Genomic DNA, 17823 nt, shown 5'->3' on the forward strand with positions numbered 1-17823 from the left:
CCTCACTAGCTCCTACCTTTACTTTACCAACCTCTTTCCAGTTCTGTTTACTTGGATATAGAGTTTCCCCTTTAATAAATTCATCCCTAAGGGATGTCCCCTCCTGAACTGTGTGCTCCTTTCCACCTGTCACCTTTACTCCCCAGCCCTTAGTTTAAAATATCCTCTACAACCTTTTTAATTTTTCATGCCAGCAGTCTGGGTCCATTTTTGTTTAGGTGGAGCCCCTCCTTCCTGTATAGGCTCCTCCTTTCTCAAAAGGTTCCCCAGTTCTTAATAAACCTAAAGCCCTCCTCCCTACCCATTGTCTCATCCACATATTGAGATCCTGCACTTTTTCCTGTCTTTCTGGCCCTGGATATTGAACTGGAAGCATTTCAGAAAATGCTACCCTGAAGTTCCTGGACTTTAATCTCTTACCTAGGAGCCTACATTTGGCCTCCAGGACATTTATCTTACCATTTGCTGTGTCATTGGTACCTGCGTGTACCACAACCACTGTCTTGATGTCTCATGACGTCTGCAACCTTTGCTCCCTGCAGGCAATTTAACATGCTGTTCCTCCATCATTGCAATTATTTTCAGTAATTGAATTCCCCATTACTATTCCTTGGCTCTTCCTAATAACTGAGGTTCCTTCCCCAGAAGGAATATCCTGTTTGAGAGGATTTCATGACATCATTTGGAAGGAAGGTCCCAACTATGAGACTGTTTCCTCACCAGCTTGATGTTCTCATCCTCCTCAACAGCACAGAGGCTGTCAGACTGGGGGTGGGACTTCTCTACTGCGTCCATGAAAGTCTATTGGCCTCTGTCTCCCTTATCCGTCTCAAGAGCCCATACTATCTCTTTGAGAGCCATGAGCTGCTTGCACCAGATGCACACATACACCATTTGCCCACAAGGCAGGTAATTGTACATGCTGCATTCAGTGCAGTAAACTGGATAGCCCCCACTCTGCTGCTGCCTGCATTCTCTTCTTACGCTTGCAAGGTTTTTTGCACAGGTCGAGGGGTGAAGTTTACAGTCTGTGTGTTAAGTCTATCTGCCTTTCACGTTCCCTCGCACGCCTGCCCTGTTTGCTAGCTCCTCTGGTCCTTTAGGAGCTGACTTTTTAAACCCTTGTTCTCCCTGAGTTAGCCCGCACCCTGTCAAAGACTGCTAAAGTGGGTTAGGGAATCAAAGGATGGCAGCTTAGAGCCCCCTTAGTAAACTCTCAGCCTAGCCCAGCAGGCCCCTTGGCTCGGCGCACAGCCCCAAAACAGGCCACACGACAATCTTTAATCAGGCAAACACACAACGGACAGACCGTCCATGACCATATGCGTGACCCACGCAGTGTGTTTTTGCACAGAGGGCTGGTGAGCCAGGACTGGCGCCAGGCCCTTAATTCTGGTAAAACTTGCTCTGAGCTGGGAATGGGAACTGTCACCAAGGCTACAGCCTGGGGCCTGCATTCTGTCACCAAGGCGACCGCGTGGGGGTGGGGCCTGTCAGAAAAGCCTCTATTGTGGCCTCCCCAGGGTAAAGGAGTGGGGGGAAGGAGCCTGCTAATTTACTTATTAGAAGTGTAACGAAAGGAACCTGCCTAGGACTGACGGAGCCTTTCATGGAGGAAGCAGCAGGCAAAACCGGCCTGTCAGCTGTGAGCGGCTCCCAGGCCCTGCTCCGTTGTGGGATAGCTCTTCTTGGCCGTCTTCCCCAGTGCAGTGAGCAGGTACCGCCCTGGATTTCTACCTCCTGCTGCTGTGCTGTGCTCCAGGGGCTGTCTCTGCTTACATCGTTAGAGCAGCGACTATTTATTAAACCCCTGGCTGGGGGGCGGGAGACAGAGCGGGAAGTCCCCCTTAGGCCCCCACTCTCTGGGCTGAGGTGACTGGCGTATCAGAATGTAAAATGCGGAGCGGAGTGGGGGGGGGGAATACACTGGGGGGGGTTGGGAAGTGATTGGACCCTGAGAGCCTGGGAGCAGTGAGGGCCTGTAATTCAGTGCCGCGGCAGAGATGTAAGTGCCAAATGGCTCAATTTAAGTCCCTGTTTGTTTGTTTGAATTCCCTTGGCTCCTCCCTCAATCCCCACAAATACATCACTGTGCTACACTGGCAGTTATTTCATTTTGGGGGGCCCATGCCATACCCTGCATCACTGTGCTGGCTTGGCAACTTGCAAGCCACTGTGCTCTCTCTGAGGCTGGCATCAGCAGAGGACTAGTAGACTTGTCACTGGACCACAATTAGCCTGTGACCAGGGGGCTAGGAAATGTGCTACCCAACCCTGAATTCCTCTTCTGGAGTTGGAGGTGAAGCTGGCAACTAAAACACCAACTTTTCACTTGTTCTTCTTCACCCCTATCTGGAGGATAGGCCTTTGTGGGCCCAAATGCACCCCAGGAAATTGTGAAGTGCTGATCCAGGCAGCTCTTTACAAATGTTTTGAGGTCTAACCTAACCGCTGTAGACTTCAGGTCAGATACAACGCCCAGATGACAAGGATAATAAGAAATTCCAGTGGTCTGTATGACTGTTGAGGGTCAACTGTGTACTCAGCCCTGGATAGCTCAGAATATCAACTCAGAAATGAGCTATTCAATTCAATTTTGATTTAGTTAAATATCACTTGTCAGCAAATTAAACGCTTCTAGATAGAGTGTGACACTTATCCGCTGGAAGTACATGTGATAGGGGAGTGTCGACTGCAAAAAATGGAAAGACAAAGCTGTGTACACTTTGGAAGTTCTAGCGTTTGGGGTTTTTTCTTAATTTTACTTCCTGATGGATTCTCATTCTAATGCATATAATCTCTCCCCTGAACTAAGATGAGACAGTATTATTATTAAATAGACATAGCTCATCTTATACTTAGATTGGAAGATCTTTGTGGCAGGGGGCTTGTCGTCTTGTTCTATTTGTCCAGAACCTAGCACAACGAGTGATGAGGTATTACTGCAGTAGAAATAAAAATATTATTTATGCATTATTTGCATTGCAGTAGAACCAGGGCACCATTGTGCTAAGCACTGTGCAAACATATAATGAAGAGATGAGAGAACAGATGGATATAACCACTAAAGGAAGTATGAGGTACCAGTGAGACAGTTTTGATGAGCACATTGATAACTCTGAGAGAGGTAGGTTAACTGGTTATTAGCTGTTCTGTTCCAGTTTATTTTGTGAAAAAAATACATTTATCATTCATGTTACTTCTGAACAGTTTCAGTTTGGCCCTCCATAGTATTTCTTGATAAGAAGATGATGCAAGATAGCCCAATATATATCCCTACAGATTCAAGCCATGGTGCTGTGGACTCTCACTTGTAAGTTATTAAACTTTTCTTTTTAAAGGGTGAGCTTTAGTTTTACTGTCTGCCCCATTAACTATAACTCTTCACCTTTCCCCCCTTCCCCACTGTAGTAACCATTCTCTTTGTTTTATTGGGTTATAAGTTAAGATGGACCCTTTATCACATTGATCATTCTGTAATGTTTTTTCCTGTAAATGTATTATACAGCACTCTTCCAAGAGGGCAAAGAAGGGCTTTGTAAATAAAAAATAATCTCCCATCAGACAAAAAAGTCTGTTTTTTAAAAAAAAATGTATAACCAGGTTATAGGCTGTAGCCTAATTGTTAAAAGTAACACTGCTGCTATGGTTATATTTTTAAGCATTATTCCCAGTTTTGTGTTTAAATGCAGTGTAGCCGCTAACAGATGACTCTCTGAAATAAACATCATCAGTAATACAACCTTATAATGTATTATGATCAGATCCCAGGAAATCAGCACCACTGCCTCTGAACATCTGGATGAGTCAAACAATGAGAGCACAGCAAGAGATAGTGAAGGAGAAGAAAAGAAAATGAGGAAAAAGGCACTGCCTATGGACTGTGCGCCAGCACCAAATGAGAAATTAGAACAAGCACAGAAGATGGCAGAAAAGTTCATTAAAGAAAAAGAGGTAACAGAAATTGGCCCTGGCCCTTTTGCTTATAAGTTACTTTTTAAAAATCCTCTGTTTATTCACTTCTGTTTGAAACGCCTCAGGCTTATCACCAACAGTGTGAGATTGGAAGCAGTGAGGTTTTATGTTGTCAGATTGATAGTACTGAGAACTGAAATTCTATAATGATTTACTGGTGTAAAAGGATAGCTGGTCTCATGTGGTTAATGCACAGGACTGGGACTCAGGAGATCTGGAGTCAATTCCAAGCTCTGCCACAAACTCTTTGTGGCCTTGGGAAAGTCACTTAATCTTCGTTCCCTGTCAGTGAAGTGGGAATAAGAAGACTGCCTTTGCCCATCTTGTCTATTTAGACTGTAAACTCTTTGGGTAGCAATTATCTCGTGTTTGTTTAGTACGTAGCACAATGCAGCCTTGGCATCAGTTGCAGTCTCTAAGTCTAGATCTTCAAAGGTACTGTACTTAGGTCTGAAATCAATCAGCATTAGGTGTCTAGGTGCTACTGTAGTACAAATAATAAATACCGTAACAGGTGATTGGAAGCAGTAGTTCCAGCTTCCTTGTGTGTTACAGCCCTGACTAGGAGGGAGGGATAACACTAGTTAAGGTTAGTCTTTGGCTTTTGGTCAAGACTGCACAAACTAGTAGCACTAGTGGCAAACTGTGACCATGCTTCCGCAATAGGCACTCTGTCTGGTAGGAAGTGGATTGAATGACTCATTGGTTTCACATAAGCAACCTATAAGTCATGGAATGGTAATGACTTTGGGTGACTGCCAGTTAAGCTGACTCAAGCCAATAACCATGAGATCAGAGGTTCTCTCCCTGTTACAAATACTGTGTCATCCAGCCCCCAGTGAAGTTATTTCTTCTGTAGGAAGTAAAGTATCTCAAGGCCATGTTTAACGGATCACAAGGTCCCACCGCATAATTTGTAAATGACCCATACAAAGGGGTAGCAGGTTTGCTGTTCAGCTGTTGCATTACTTTATTTTAATTGTAGTAAAGCTGATGTTTCAATCATCTTTTTCCCAAGTAGGGGCTTTCTGTTGTAGGCAGCAACCAAGTCATTCAGTTCCTACCAGGGAAGATTCAAAAAATTAGCAAGCATTTTTGGGAACCCAAATATAGATGTTGAGCCTAATAATAGCAGTGGCGGGATGTTAGTCATCATCATGATGTTTCTGATAACTCTCAACAACCCTGAGATATTAATAGTCACATTGTATTTGCAATCTTTAAACATCTTTTTAGCCTGCTGCTGAGGCTCCTTCCCACCATGCCTGCCTGTGAAAAGATCTCATCGGCTCCCTCTCGTTGCAGCTCCTCCATATGCTCATTCCTTATGCCGAGACCACCACCACCCCACTACCCTGTTTCCAATAAAAGGAATTCCTCTACTTGCTCCCTATCACTGTGATCCTTTCCCAGGGAGTCTCCCATCTGCTTCCTCCTGCACCTCGAGTCTCTGTGCAGACAGACAACAGCAAAGCTTCGGTGGCTACAAATATTCATATTTGTCCCTGAGGAGTCTCAGAAACAGCCCTGTTAAAGGTTCCAAGCTAGGGTCCGTGCTGCATCTCCTGACAGAAGCTGTGCGGCCCAGGTGGAGGAAGCAGACATAGGTGGCTTGATGCCACCTTTGCACTGCCCAGATTCTGGGCTTCTGCAGGGGCTGAAATGGCTCTTGTGTAAAGTACTACAGCCCTTGGGAACACTCTAAGTTAGAGCAGCCAGGCCTAGAATCCCAGTGGCTCTGAGTGTTACAATCACTCTCCCTCCTGCCTTCCTTTCCTCCTAATATGGGCAACACAGGGCTATTTATGTCAACCATATGCTAGGGAAACTCTCCCTCACCTGTTACTGCTCTGGGGGAAAATCTGACCCTACAATCATAAAACAGACTGACTCAGAGCTGTGACAGTCTAGTAACAAATTCACAGAGAACACATGGTTTTATTCTAACCGATATGTAGAAACTTCCCCACCTCGCTTGGAGAAAACTTGGGGGGCAGGATGCTTACAGAAAAATAATTTCTACTCTGTTTTGTTCTTCAGGTGTATAAAGCCAACAGGGAACTTATTCGATGTGTGGCTCTGACTAGAATTATCTATGGAGATGGTCACTGGCAACTGGCACAAGCATTCGCCAACCTGGCTCACAGCTATTTAATACTTCAAGGTAAAAATCTAATTTCAATCGTCCCCGATCAAAAATGTGGAAGATAGTGAAATTCGCTTCACTACTTTGATCCTGCAAATATTTATGAATGTCCCATAATGGGACTTCTGGATGAGTAAAGTTACTTACATGCATATGTTTGTGCAGGACTGCTCCATTAATAATGAAAGCACATGGTATGGTAGGAGTCACCTGATGGTGGCATTACACAAAATCTTACAAGTTCTTTTTACCGTGCAAGCAAGTTTTTACTTTATGAAGAAATGTTGTGATGGTGTTCGTTTTGTTATGAAGTTGGCCTTGGAGAGAATCTCTGGCAGATAACAGAGTTTGCACTCTGCCTTATTTTCTATATTTGGAAAAAATTCTGAAGACAAAGTAACTTCCTGGGAATGCCTGTCTGAGTCTTCTGAAAGAAGAGATTGCCGGGGTGCTGTTTGTATCTTTCTTTTTTCCAGGACTGGTGTATATATGTAATAAAGCAAGTTACACCTAGGAGATACCTAGAATCTGCATCATTGATTTCTCCTTCACTGCAAAGCTGACCGCAAGGCCCCCAACATCTTCTACTACTAGACAGAGGGGCAATGCTGGTCTCAGAAGCAGAACTCTAGTATCACTAGAAGGGTCAATGCACATTTTCACCTCAGAGTGCATAATAGTTCATTTTTTCCCCAACACTAGAGATCAATGAGCTAAATTCATCCCTGGTGTAAGTTTATTGGAGCTAAAACTGAGTCAGTGGTTTCACAAGTGTACATGTGAGAGCAGAATTTGGCTGAGGACTGATGGTTAGTAAGAGAGCTGTCCATTCATATCTATGTCTTATAGTTGGATATAGCATACTCATCACATAAATCAGGACTTCCTTATGGATGTGGCGCTTGCCAAGCCAATTTGCAGCAGCTTCCTCAGCGAAGTGCAGAGCCCTCAGTCCGCCATCAAATCTGGTCAGACGGCAGTCATCAGTGATTTGTGACATTGGCTGTCTTTGACCACAGCCTCCTGTGGTATCCTCTCATTGGTCCAAGGAGTGAAGGCTGCCTGCATATGGACCCTGGCCCATTCAAAATCGGTTCAGAAGGGCTCCTGAGCAGTTTAGCAAATCAAAGCCAGGTACACACGTGGTTGGGTCAATTATAAGAGACTGGTTTCTGGTGTCAGATAGAGACCATTCTTTACCTCACATCAATGTCACAGAGAAATGGGTGGCTCAATGACAAGTGCACTCGTGGGTAGTCAAAGAGTTCTCTGTATAGTGGCAGGCTCAGGCTTGACCGGATCTTCAGTCATTCTGGCTGTAGCATCCTCATGATGGATATGTGGAGGAGTGATGCTGCTTAACATAGGGAGCCACGGAACTGGTGTGGGTCAAATTGTCCCAGATTCAACGTGAGATGAGTAGAGCCACACCGGAGCACAGTATTCTGCTGCAGAGTAACAGAGGGCTAAACCGGATGATTGGAGAGTTTGAGCATTTGCTCCCCAGGAAGTGCTGGTCAATTTGTTTAGAATTCTTCACCTTGGCTGCAGTTTTCCTCAGGTGGTTAACATACATGCGAGATCTATCTAGGGTTACTCCAAGATAGACAGGGTGGGAATCTGTGTTTCAAGCAATGTCCATTGCGAGAGATATTCAGTTCTTGGTCTGTTCTGGTTTTGTAAAGATGGAACACACTGGAAACTGTCTTGGTCACACTTGTTGTAAATGCCACCGACTACAGTATTCGACCATCTTAATCAAGTCAGCATGTAGGTTGTCTTCAAGTTCTTGTTATGACCTTGCTTGGATGCCTAAGCAAATGTCATCTGTGTATATGAAATTGCAGGACTGGGTATATGTAAGGTCATTTATGTAAAGGTTGAAAAGCATTGGTACCAGCACAGAGCATTGGGGGTAGACCGTTGGTTTGCCTTTCCATGCAATAACTTTGACTCCTATGTGCACTCAGAAACATCTGTTGCAGAGGACAAGGTCAATGACTTTAACTATCATGCTGGGAGTGCTTGTGATAATTTGACTAAGAGTCCCATGTGCCAGACTGTGTGATATGCTGCTGTCAGGTCCAGCAATATGGTTCCCGTCTTCAGGTTTTTCTGAAAACCGTTTTCAGTTAAAGTTTTCAAAGCTAGCACTGGATTGCAGGTGCTCTGACTTCTCCGAAAGCCTGCTTGCTTAACGCTGATTTTTGACTCCACTTCTGGGAAGATGCGCTGAAGAATGAGACTCTCCAGGACCTTAAATGGCACAGACAACAGAGATATTGGTCAATACCTGTAGCTTGCAATGTTATGAGGCTCTTTCCCCAGTTTCAGGAGAGCAATGACTTCTGACATTTGCCATGTCTTCAGAAGCTGTTCTTCACTGACCTCTCATGTGAAGAACTGCACCAGCCACTGGTGAGCTTGAGTCCCAAGATGCTTTAAGAACTCTGGCGATATGTTATAGTCAGCAGCAGGGCTGCTCCTAATATCACTCAGAATATTATCAAACTCAGTGGCTATGAGCAACTCCGTGTTGCCAAGTAGTGTTTCTCTGATGGAACTGATGCCATTTGTCATGGACTTGTTGTCTTTCATGTGTCTAATTTGGGGCCTTTGACACAGTCAGCAGATGGCTAGCAGCTTGATTTGGAATGACTGGTCGGTGACTTTGGGCTGGTGGTTGCTGAGCTGCACTGAGACAACAAATCAAATTCCAGCACTTCCAGCTTGAGTGGGGCATCTAGATTCCAAGGTGTCCCTTCCCATTGTGCCCCTCCAGCAGCATCCATTAATTCAATGAGGTGATCAGCAATATGTGGATCACCAGAGGATTCACACTGACTGAGTAGTTTAGCACATTCAGCATCAAGGCATGCGTATAGACTGTATGGTGGCCGCTGAGTAGGGATGTGCAAGTGGCTTTGAAGATGGCTCCTCAGAATCAACTGGAAGCTTCGCTATTAGTAGGATTGAAACCTACTGTATTAGTAGGACAGAGACTGAGTTTCAAAGCAAGGTTTAAGAGTTATTTCCTACCACAGAGCTGAAGTTATCATAATGATGGGCTCCTTCACCTTTCAGAAGAAGAACTGAAATCATGTGGTGTCTGTATGTTGTGTCATCTTGTCTACTCCATGAGCTGGCCTTGAGCACAATAGCAATGATTACAAATAAAGGGGAATAGAAAAGCAGGGACACAAAATGATTTAAAAAATGGAAGTGGAGTTACATTCCTCATTTCATAATTTCGCCTTCCAAAGTTAACAAATGTTCTATACTCCATAATGCTCATTGAGTTGCAAACCTAAAACACAGTTCCTAATTAGGAATTATATGGATTAAGTGATTATGTATCTCAACTTATTTTTCTACTTACTCTGTTACTCACAAAAAAAGTTTGATTTTTAAAACAAGTTTTCAACCTTTTTTTTAATGCATATCAGATTAAAAATCCAGCTTCTGGAAGACCTCAGCAAATTTCAGCCAGTGCTTTCTGGGTTTTGTATGCATTCCTGTATTGCATAAAGATATTTCCGCCTGGGGAATGGAACTACTCTAACATGTATGTTAAGAGTGATCAGAATAATTGCAGTGACCTATAAAAATTTGCAAACTGGAGAAATGCTGCCATCTACCTTTAGTTTGAATTTAAAAATGAACCAATGTATTCCCTCGGCACAGACCTCTAAAGGACACTCAGCATTAATATGCTCTGAGTGCTATTGCTGTTTAGAAATACAAGAAATATTGCTTGAATCAAAAGTGAGTAAATTCCTTGAGTTTCATAATCACAGATTCCTAAATGTCTTGGGACAATTTCAGAATTAGATCTCCTTGCTCTCAGACAGATCTCCTTATGTATGTGCTTACATCCTCTTTATCAATGTCTAAAGCAGGGGTTCTCAGGACATATTATTTGGTGGCCTCAGAATGCGGCCGTTCTCACAATTTTTCCTATAATACATTATTTATTTGTTTTTCCTAAAGTTAATTTTCACATCCAAATCACTGTAATTTATTTATTGCTAGCTACTAAGTCTGCTATGAAAAGTGATATTAACAAACATACAAGTATCACTTTTCACAGCAGACTTACTCAGCCCCGCAAGTGTGGGGACAAATTAAGTCCTGGATGGAGGATCGGGGGAGGCAAAAGGAGCCGGGGTAATGCGGGGGAAAGGTTATCTGAAAAGAGGGATGCATTAGGACTAATGATAAAACAGATGATTAATCTCCTAAAAGATGTTTCATCTGGGGAATGTTGTACAGTCTGTGACTCTGTTGGGTCCCTTCATCTGCCTATTTTCCCTACATGTAACATCTTTATCTGCCTAATTGTTCTGAAGGCTATTTATTATATCTGTGTTAAATAGCTTTAAGGGATTATTTGCCCCCTGAAATTCTCCTAATTGTTTTCTTATACATCTGGTATGAAATCCTGGCCCCCATAAAGTCAATGGCACAGCTTCCTTTTGGCTTTAATAGAGCTAGAATTTCATCCTTAGTATCTAAATTGAATCTCTTCAGAGAACCGCATAATTCAGGTCTTATTTTCAGTTTGAAGTTGCTGTTGCTGTTTTTGTTAGTAAGCTCATTCATCGTCTTCTCCTAGGTCTTCCTGCACAGGCCATAGAGCATGCGGAATCAGCCAAGCGTACCATGTTGACAGGGATTCATACGCCTACAGCAACTCCAGAGGACAAAAGAGAAATATTAGGAACTCTTGTGACTATCTACTTTACCTTGGGCGTAGCACATCTGGCACAGAACAAATATCCTTGCATTTGACAATACTATTTTATTATTAAAATGCCTAATACAGAATGTTTATTAAATATGTAATAATCATTAGTACTTATTATATAGTGTTTTTTCTCTTCCAGGTGCTCCATACAATAACTAATTAATCAAGTGGCAGAACATATCTGTGAGATAGGTGGGCAAGTGTTCTTATTCCAGATGGGAAAATCAAGGCCAAAGAAGTTAAATGACTTTCCCAAGACCTTAGAGGGGGTCGATGTCAGAGCCAAGCTCGAAACTAGAAATAAGGCACATTTTTAACAGTCAGGGTGATTAACCATTGGAACAAACTACCACAAGAGGTGGTGGATTTTCTATCACTTGAAGTCTTCGTATTGAGAGTAGATACCTTTCAGAAAGACAGGTTTTAGTCAAACACAAGTTATTGGACTCAATATAGGAGTAACTGGATTAAATTCTGTGTCCTGTGCTATACAGGAGATCATACTAGATTGTTTAATGGTCCCTTCTGGCCTTAAAAAATCTATGAAAACTGGCTCCCAGTTTTCTGAACATCCACTACACACTTTTACCCATCAATCTTATTTTGTTGTTACATGTTAGGGTGTGCTCAGACCCTGATACTTTTATTTCTCTTTGGAGCTTTGTTCCAGAAAGTGATATAAATTAGGATTTCTAAAGTGGTGAAATTTCACTGGAAGGCTCCACCAAGCCAAAAATCCTACATGAAGTCCAGATGAAAAGTCAATGCAAAGAATTTTATACCATTTCCCACTTCCCCACCTTCCCATATTCAAGCTCTCTTTAAACCCTGTCATCTTGTCTTGTTCATTCTCTCTTTAATTGTAAATGCTTCTGGATGGAATATGACCAACCCCTATGTTTTGAAGAATGCCATGTACATTTGCAGACCTTTGTAAGTGAAGACAGCAATGGATTTTTATGAATAATATAATTTACTACATCCTGTAACTGGGAGTTCCCATCCACACCTCAAAGGTATCTCCTGTAAGTGAGAGGCGGCAAATCCAAAACAATATGCTTCAAAACTGTATTGATTATATTGCAAAGACAGTTCTGGAAGCTAACACCTGCACAACTTGTTCTTTTCAGGTTAGTTTCTGCCTACATGATTTTCTTTGTTTACTGGCATGTATTTTTGGTGGTTTTCCTTGACTGTTCCACTGGCAAAGAATCCTATCTCAGTCTGCAGAAGGCAGAGAGACTCATGGAAGAACTTCAAGAACTGGATGGGAGAGTGATCATGGGATTAAAAATATCTGAGAAAGATTTAGTCATTGCATTGGGCAGGTAAACACAAAAACCAAAATGAATGCCATGTGTGTGGGCAGGTGCTTGGGCTTTTATGTAAATGGTATCTTACTATTTCTTTTGTAACAGAAAATGGATTAGTACAAGGGTAAAATAATTCACTGGGAGCTTTGTGTGTGCAAGGAAAACAGTATGAGGGCCTCTGAGCCTGTCTCATGTGTCCACTGATATGGACAATAATCCTTTTACTTAAGAATCTAACTTTCTCCACTTTCTTTCAGGACATGTTTGCAGCAAAACAAGTTGGACTTTGCCACAAGTTATTTTGAAAAAGCTGTTGATGCAGTAATTTCAACTGAAGGCGATATGGCTCCAGAACTGATAAATCTTTATCAGAAAATTGCCCAAAGTGAGCAACTGAAGAAAAACCATGAAAGAGCCATAGCATATTTATTACAGGTAGGAAGTCTGATAAATCTTTTTAGAGCAGCAGGACTAAGTAAAAATCACAGCTCTTAGTTGCTATGATTAAAGTTAACTAATTTGTTTGATATTAACTTTAGCAAGGATCTGCTGAAGAACCCTAACAGGAAACATAGCCAATGATGTGAACACGGTATAGGGAACCGTAATAGCCACTTTTGCCCTAACAATTGGCAACTAGGAAAAGAGCTTTACTAACATATATAGTTAGTGATGTTCAAATGTGTTACAGAAACGGTTCTTGGAATTTCCTTAGAGAGTTCAACTCTAAAAAATGACTCTAAAAATCCCATACATGAATCCTCTTTGTGTCTCAATTATTTCCTTATCAAACTGTGCTCAGCTTATAATTAAAAATAGATTTTCCCCTAACTGCCAGCTCTGTGGACCCAGTCTGGGATCTCCTGGGGCAGCACCTGTAATAAAGATTCTGCATGCCAAATCGTGTCCACAGAGACACTTGTTCAACCTTAGAGCAGTCAGTGCTTTGTACAGATGTCACTGATTTGCCCTGTAATTGCTGCTTTGTAAACAATTCTGGGGATGATGCACCATGACTAGAACCCAGCTTGGTTTCCCACTGTTGTGTGGACTCTGCAAGGCTGACAGGAATATTTTGTCATTAAAGTCAGCAGCTGTGACTCTGAATAATCACAGACACCTGGTCTGAATAAGAGAGGGCAATTTTTGCCCAGTCACTTTCTGAGCAGAACTGTATTTTAAATTATCTTCATCATAAGAGACTTTGCTTGTTAATCATATGTGCTAAGCATTGTTAGCAGGGTTTGAGCACTCAGACATCACAGTGATGGGAGCAGCATAAGAACCTGAACAGAACAGAAGATAACATGGTTCCTCTGAGAAATCCTCATAGTACAATTTAAAAATTGCATCCAGAGTTGAATTAGAGCTAAAATGAGCCCACATCCACCAAAGACCTTTTCCACCTGGCGGACCCTTGTTCTCAGCCACTCTGGATAGATCCAACTTTTTCCCACTACTCTTTTTCCCAAGAGAGGTAGCTCAGCTAGTCTAAGGTTACCCTGGCTGCCAGCAGCAATCAGCTATGTTGCACTGCCATCTGCTGCCCTGCCTCAGTACCCGTGAGAAGGGGTATATAAAATATGTACCAGGGAGTCATGAGGAAAGGCCCAAGCTTCAGTTCCGCAGTGAGACTGAGTCTTCCCTGCAGAGTTAACCTAAATTATCTACCTTCAAATTAACTCCTCTTGAGTTAGCCTTGCTTAAGTGAGAGTGGCCACACTGGGGAAAACAATAAACAAACACTGGACTTGCACAGAGTGATTGTGTTAGCTGCTGACAAGTTGTGCTAATATGAGGTGTAGCCTCTATTCCCTGATGGGCCAGCCAATTTTAGTTAAAAGCACTACTACACTGGTGTTAAGGGTTTTTTATGTGTGGACGGTACCCAAGTTAACACTGAAATGAAGGGCACATCTTCGCTGGCAACGTTAAAGCGCTGCCACGGCAGCACTTTAACGTGGCTTGTGTAGTTGCAGCAGAGCCTTGGGAGAGAGCTCTCCCAGCACTCTTAAAAAAAAAAAAAAACACCTCCAGGAGGGGCGTAGCTCCCAGCGCCGGTGCACTGTTTATAATGGCACGTTACAGCGCTGAAACTTGCAGCGTTCAGGGGGGTGTTTTTTCACTAGGGGTGGCTCTATTTTTTTTGCCACCCCAAGCACGGCAGTCAGGGAGCCTTTGGCGGCGTTTCTGCGGGAGGTCCGCCGGTCACGTGGATTCGGTGGCGGTTCTGCGGGTGAACTGCTAGTCCCGTGCCTTCAGTGTACCTGCCGCCGAGCCACGGGACCAGTGGACCTCCCACAGAAACGCAGCCGAAGTCTCCCTGACTGCCGCCCTCACGATGACACCCCCCCCCAGCTTGCTGCCCCAGGCACGCGCTTGCTGCGCTGGTGTCTGGAGCTGCCCCTGTTTTTCACACACTGTAAAGTGCCAGTGAAGACAAGCCCTGAGAAAGAGAGTAACTAGAGATAATACAGTTTCTCCTATTCTAATAAAGCTCCTTCTATGATGTTGGAAGAAAGTGACTCTTTTTGTGATTCTTTACCATTGTCACATGGCAACTTCCTGCGGAATTTTGATCCCCGCTCTCTGTGGGGTCTGAAGACTGAAGAACTTGACTTAAGCTGCCTGCCGCACCAGGCAAAGGCAAAACAGTGGCTGCTTGCTTTGAAACCATGCTAAACTACTTAACACTGTTTAAATAAACCACCCCCACCTTACAGAGCCAAAGGATAAAAATTAGAAACAGGTCTCAACCAGACACCCAGCTCCAAACACAACCAACTTGTGTATGTTTAAAATCTAAATCTGGACCTGAATCAGAATTTTAATGTAGAAGCTAAGCAAAATCCAGGCTACAAATAGCTCTAACTTCTGATGGGTTGGAAGCTTCCACCGCTCTCTAATAATAATAATAATAATAAAGATTTATTTATTTAAATATTTGCTCCTTGTGGGAGAGGCACAATCTGAGGAGAAGAGATACTGAGTGCTGGTTCAAATATCAGGAGTTCAAACTGCTTTGTTTGGTGGAATTTTCCTGTTCCAGAGCGTTGCCTTGTTTCTGCACCTGTGGCTAACTCAACAAAGGTGGTGTTGTCTATGAAAATACCCGCCTTTGTAGACAGTCTATTTACTGTACTTGTATGCAGTGTTTATTTAGCATAAATAATCTCCATCTTTGTTAGGGCCATTCCATTTGCATGGCTCTGCACAAGAAACTTAGTGTTGAAGCTGCTCAGACGGGCTTGTTGCTGGGCAAAGCTTATGCTGCAACTGGAGACCAGCAGCATATTGGTAAGTAAGGAAGAGGTTTACTGTACCAGAATTATGATTTCTTCTAGTGCCTAATGTAATGCTATAACTTGAAGATGAGCCAGGAGATTCTAAAAATGTACGCAGCCTATTTAGGAATATACACGCTAGTAAAAATGAGCTGACCTATGGAATATTCAACACCTGAAGTTTGTGGGATCATTGCCTGGAACTGGCACTTCACTCCACCTGCAGTGTGACAAGTTCCGCCTGCAGTTTACTGATGTAAGCCTCACTGAAGCCAGTGGCGGTTGCACAGGTGTCTCAAAGCAGAATCTGGACCACTGCATGTAACAGAAGATGAAGTGTTATTTTCTAGCAATAGCACCTGGAAGTTCAGGTGTTTAATATTCCCTGGATTGGTGGATTTTTTTTCAGTGTGAATGCCCCTTTCTGCTGTCGTTAGTGGGAGTTTCTACTGATTATAATTCATTTCCATTGACTTCAGTGGGAATTTTGAATGTAAGGAGTGCAGTATTGGACACTTGCTGTGCATCTGTAGAGCTTTATTAAATCATAGAAGATCAGGGTTGCAAGGGACCTCAGGAGGTCATCTAGTCCAACCCCTTGCTCAAAGCAGGACCAATCCCCAGACAGATTTTTGCCCCAGATCCCTAAGTGCTCCACCTTAAGGACTGAACTCACATTCCTGGGTTTAGCAGGCTAATACTCAAACCACTGAGCTATCCCTCCCCACAACTTTGTTAATGCAGAATTAAGGTTGCCAGGTGCCCTTCCAGAATGTCAAGTTTAGCAAAACTCAAACCAGGAAATACCAAGCTAAGGTTGCATTGGCATTTACTTTAACTGTGTAGATTTTGCTTTGCACCCACATTCAGATTCTTATTCAGGTCCAGATTTTACTCTAACTGTGCTGGCAATAGCCACTGGGAATTATCTGCATGCAATCCAGCTGCATTCCCTTTGTGCTAAATGTAGTTGTATTTGAATGGTGGAGGTTGGAGCAGCTTCAGAGAGCTGTGATTGTGATATCATAAGATCTGCATCTGAATCCCTGCCTATTTTCTCCCCTAGATTTGCAGTTATTTAATTATTACCTAGCCACAGTAGTATAAGACCTTGCTTTTATATAGTGCTTTTCATCAGTAGAGCTCAAAGGAAAGAGGTACCTGTGTACCTTGAAGTTCCAGTCTGCATCATTTCAATACAGAATTGTGTACTTTGTGTCAGTAGCAGGGCACCGGGATCATCTTGTCATGGGTATTGTTAGTAGTGAGATGGGATATGACAGCAATCTGTGGATTTAATAATAGATTGGTATCCTGTGTGCAAGTGTGAAGGGGTTGTAGAAGGCTAGGAAGGGGCTGTTAAATTTTACAGGTGTGGTATTCTGAAAGGGGAGCAGGCTCAGTGTTTGAGTGTAGGGCGATAGCAGGTAGCGCCTGTCCATTACAGTGAAGAGGCAGAGTGGGAGTCTGTGTTTATATAGGTGTAGTGAAACATCACTCAGAGGGCAGAGTTAAGGTTACATTAGTGTCTACCTTAAATGTATTTCCTGGTTTTCAGAAGTTTGAGTTTTGCTGAATTCAACATTCTGGAAGGGCATGAGCTATCACTGCGCAACCTTAACTCTGCATTAACCAATTTTTTTTGCCACTTTTTCCTAGTTTAAAAAAAAACAGAAGCGTTTGTTATAGGAGATAGTGGTCATTTAGACAGTTGTAGTTCTCATCTAGGTTTGCAGTTGATATGCTACTGTAGCTAGGTAATATCAAAAGACCTAGCTTTTATATAGTACTTTTCATCAGTAGAGCTCAAAGACCTTTACATCATTAAACCCATCCTAGAGGTGGGAAACTCATGGGTCTTTAGACTACGTAAAGTGAGTTTACTGGTCTGAGTCCAGACCCCAGTGAACAGGTGTCCCCAGCACAAGCATTACCACTCCACTCAACACCTATGAGAGCAGTATCTGCAGAGAGGCCCAGGAGCAAATGGCCATGGAAACTGAGTTACCCTTACAGGTGGTCTCTCCAGGGAAAGGTTGAGGCCCATTGGCAGTGTAGTGAAGGCCATACACACACTGCTGTGCTTTGCTTGTTCTGTAGATAAATTAGACTTCAGTCTAGCAGGTTTTCATGTGCCCTAAAACTATTTTGTTTAATCTTTTCTTATTAAAATAACTTCAGACTTCAATGAGGATGTAAGTAGGGTCAAAATTTAACCCTCTGCATTTAGGGAAGCTAGAAGCAGCTTTTTATACCCACATAGTTAAATTACTAATAAAATCCACTATTTGTATGGGATTGTTACCTGGGCTGGTGCTGAGATGTCCTGTTCTAAAAGGGTTCCAGTCTGTCACTAAT

General features: G+C 42.9%; 1 protein-coding gene across 3 annotated transcripts in view; it reads left to right on the forward strand.

The window, feature by feature from the left end:
* Window positions 1-1488: 1488 nt before the first annotated feature.
* TTC23L (tetratricopeptide repeat domain 23 like) overlaps window positions 1489-17823 on the forward strand; it is a 34953-nt gene continuing 18618 nt past the window's right edge. For 2 of the 3 annotated variants that reach the window (XR_005599925.1, XM_039542974.1), the window contains exons 1-9: window positions 1489-1717; window positions 2989-3127; window positions 3211-3313; window positions 3765-3954; window positions 6016-6139; window positions 10737-10896; window positions 12071-12196; window positions 12439-12616; window positions 15370-15478. Coding sequence is in view for 2 of the 3 variants with exons in the window: in XM_039542974.1 (XP_039398908.1) it covers window positions 3249-3313; window positions 3765-3954; window positions 6016-6139; window positions 10737-10896; window positions 12071-12196; window positions 12439-12616; window positions 15370-15478 (952 nt within the window). In the remaining variant the exon portion in view is untranslated. The remainder of the gene's footprint in view (window positions 1718-2988; window positions 3128-3210; window positions 3314-3764; window positions 3955-6015; window positions 6140-10736; window positions 10897-12070; window positions 12197-12438; window positions 12617-15369; window positions 15479-17823) is intronic. The other variant, XM_039542975.1, reaches the window with a different exon arrangement.

The sequence above is a fragment of the Mauremys reevesii genome, linkage group 6 (genome assembly GCF_016161935.1).
Source record: "Mauremys reevesii isolate NIE-2019 linkage group 6, ASM1616193v1, whole genome shotgun sequence".
In the NCBI taxonomy this organism is placed as follows: domain Eukaryota; kingdom Metazoa; phylum Chordata; order Testudines; family Geoemydidae; genus Mauremys; species Mauremys reevesii.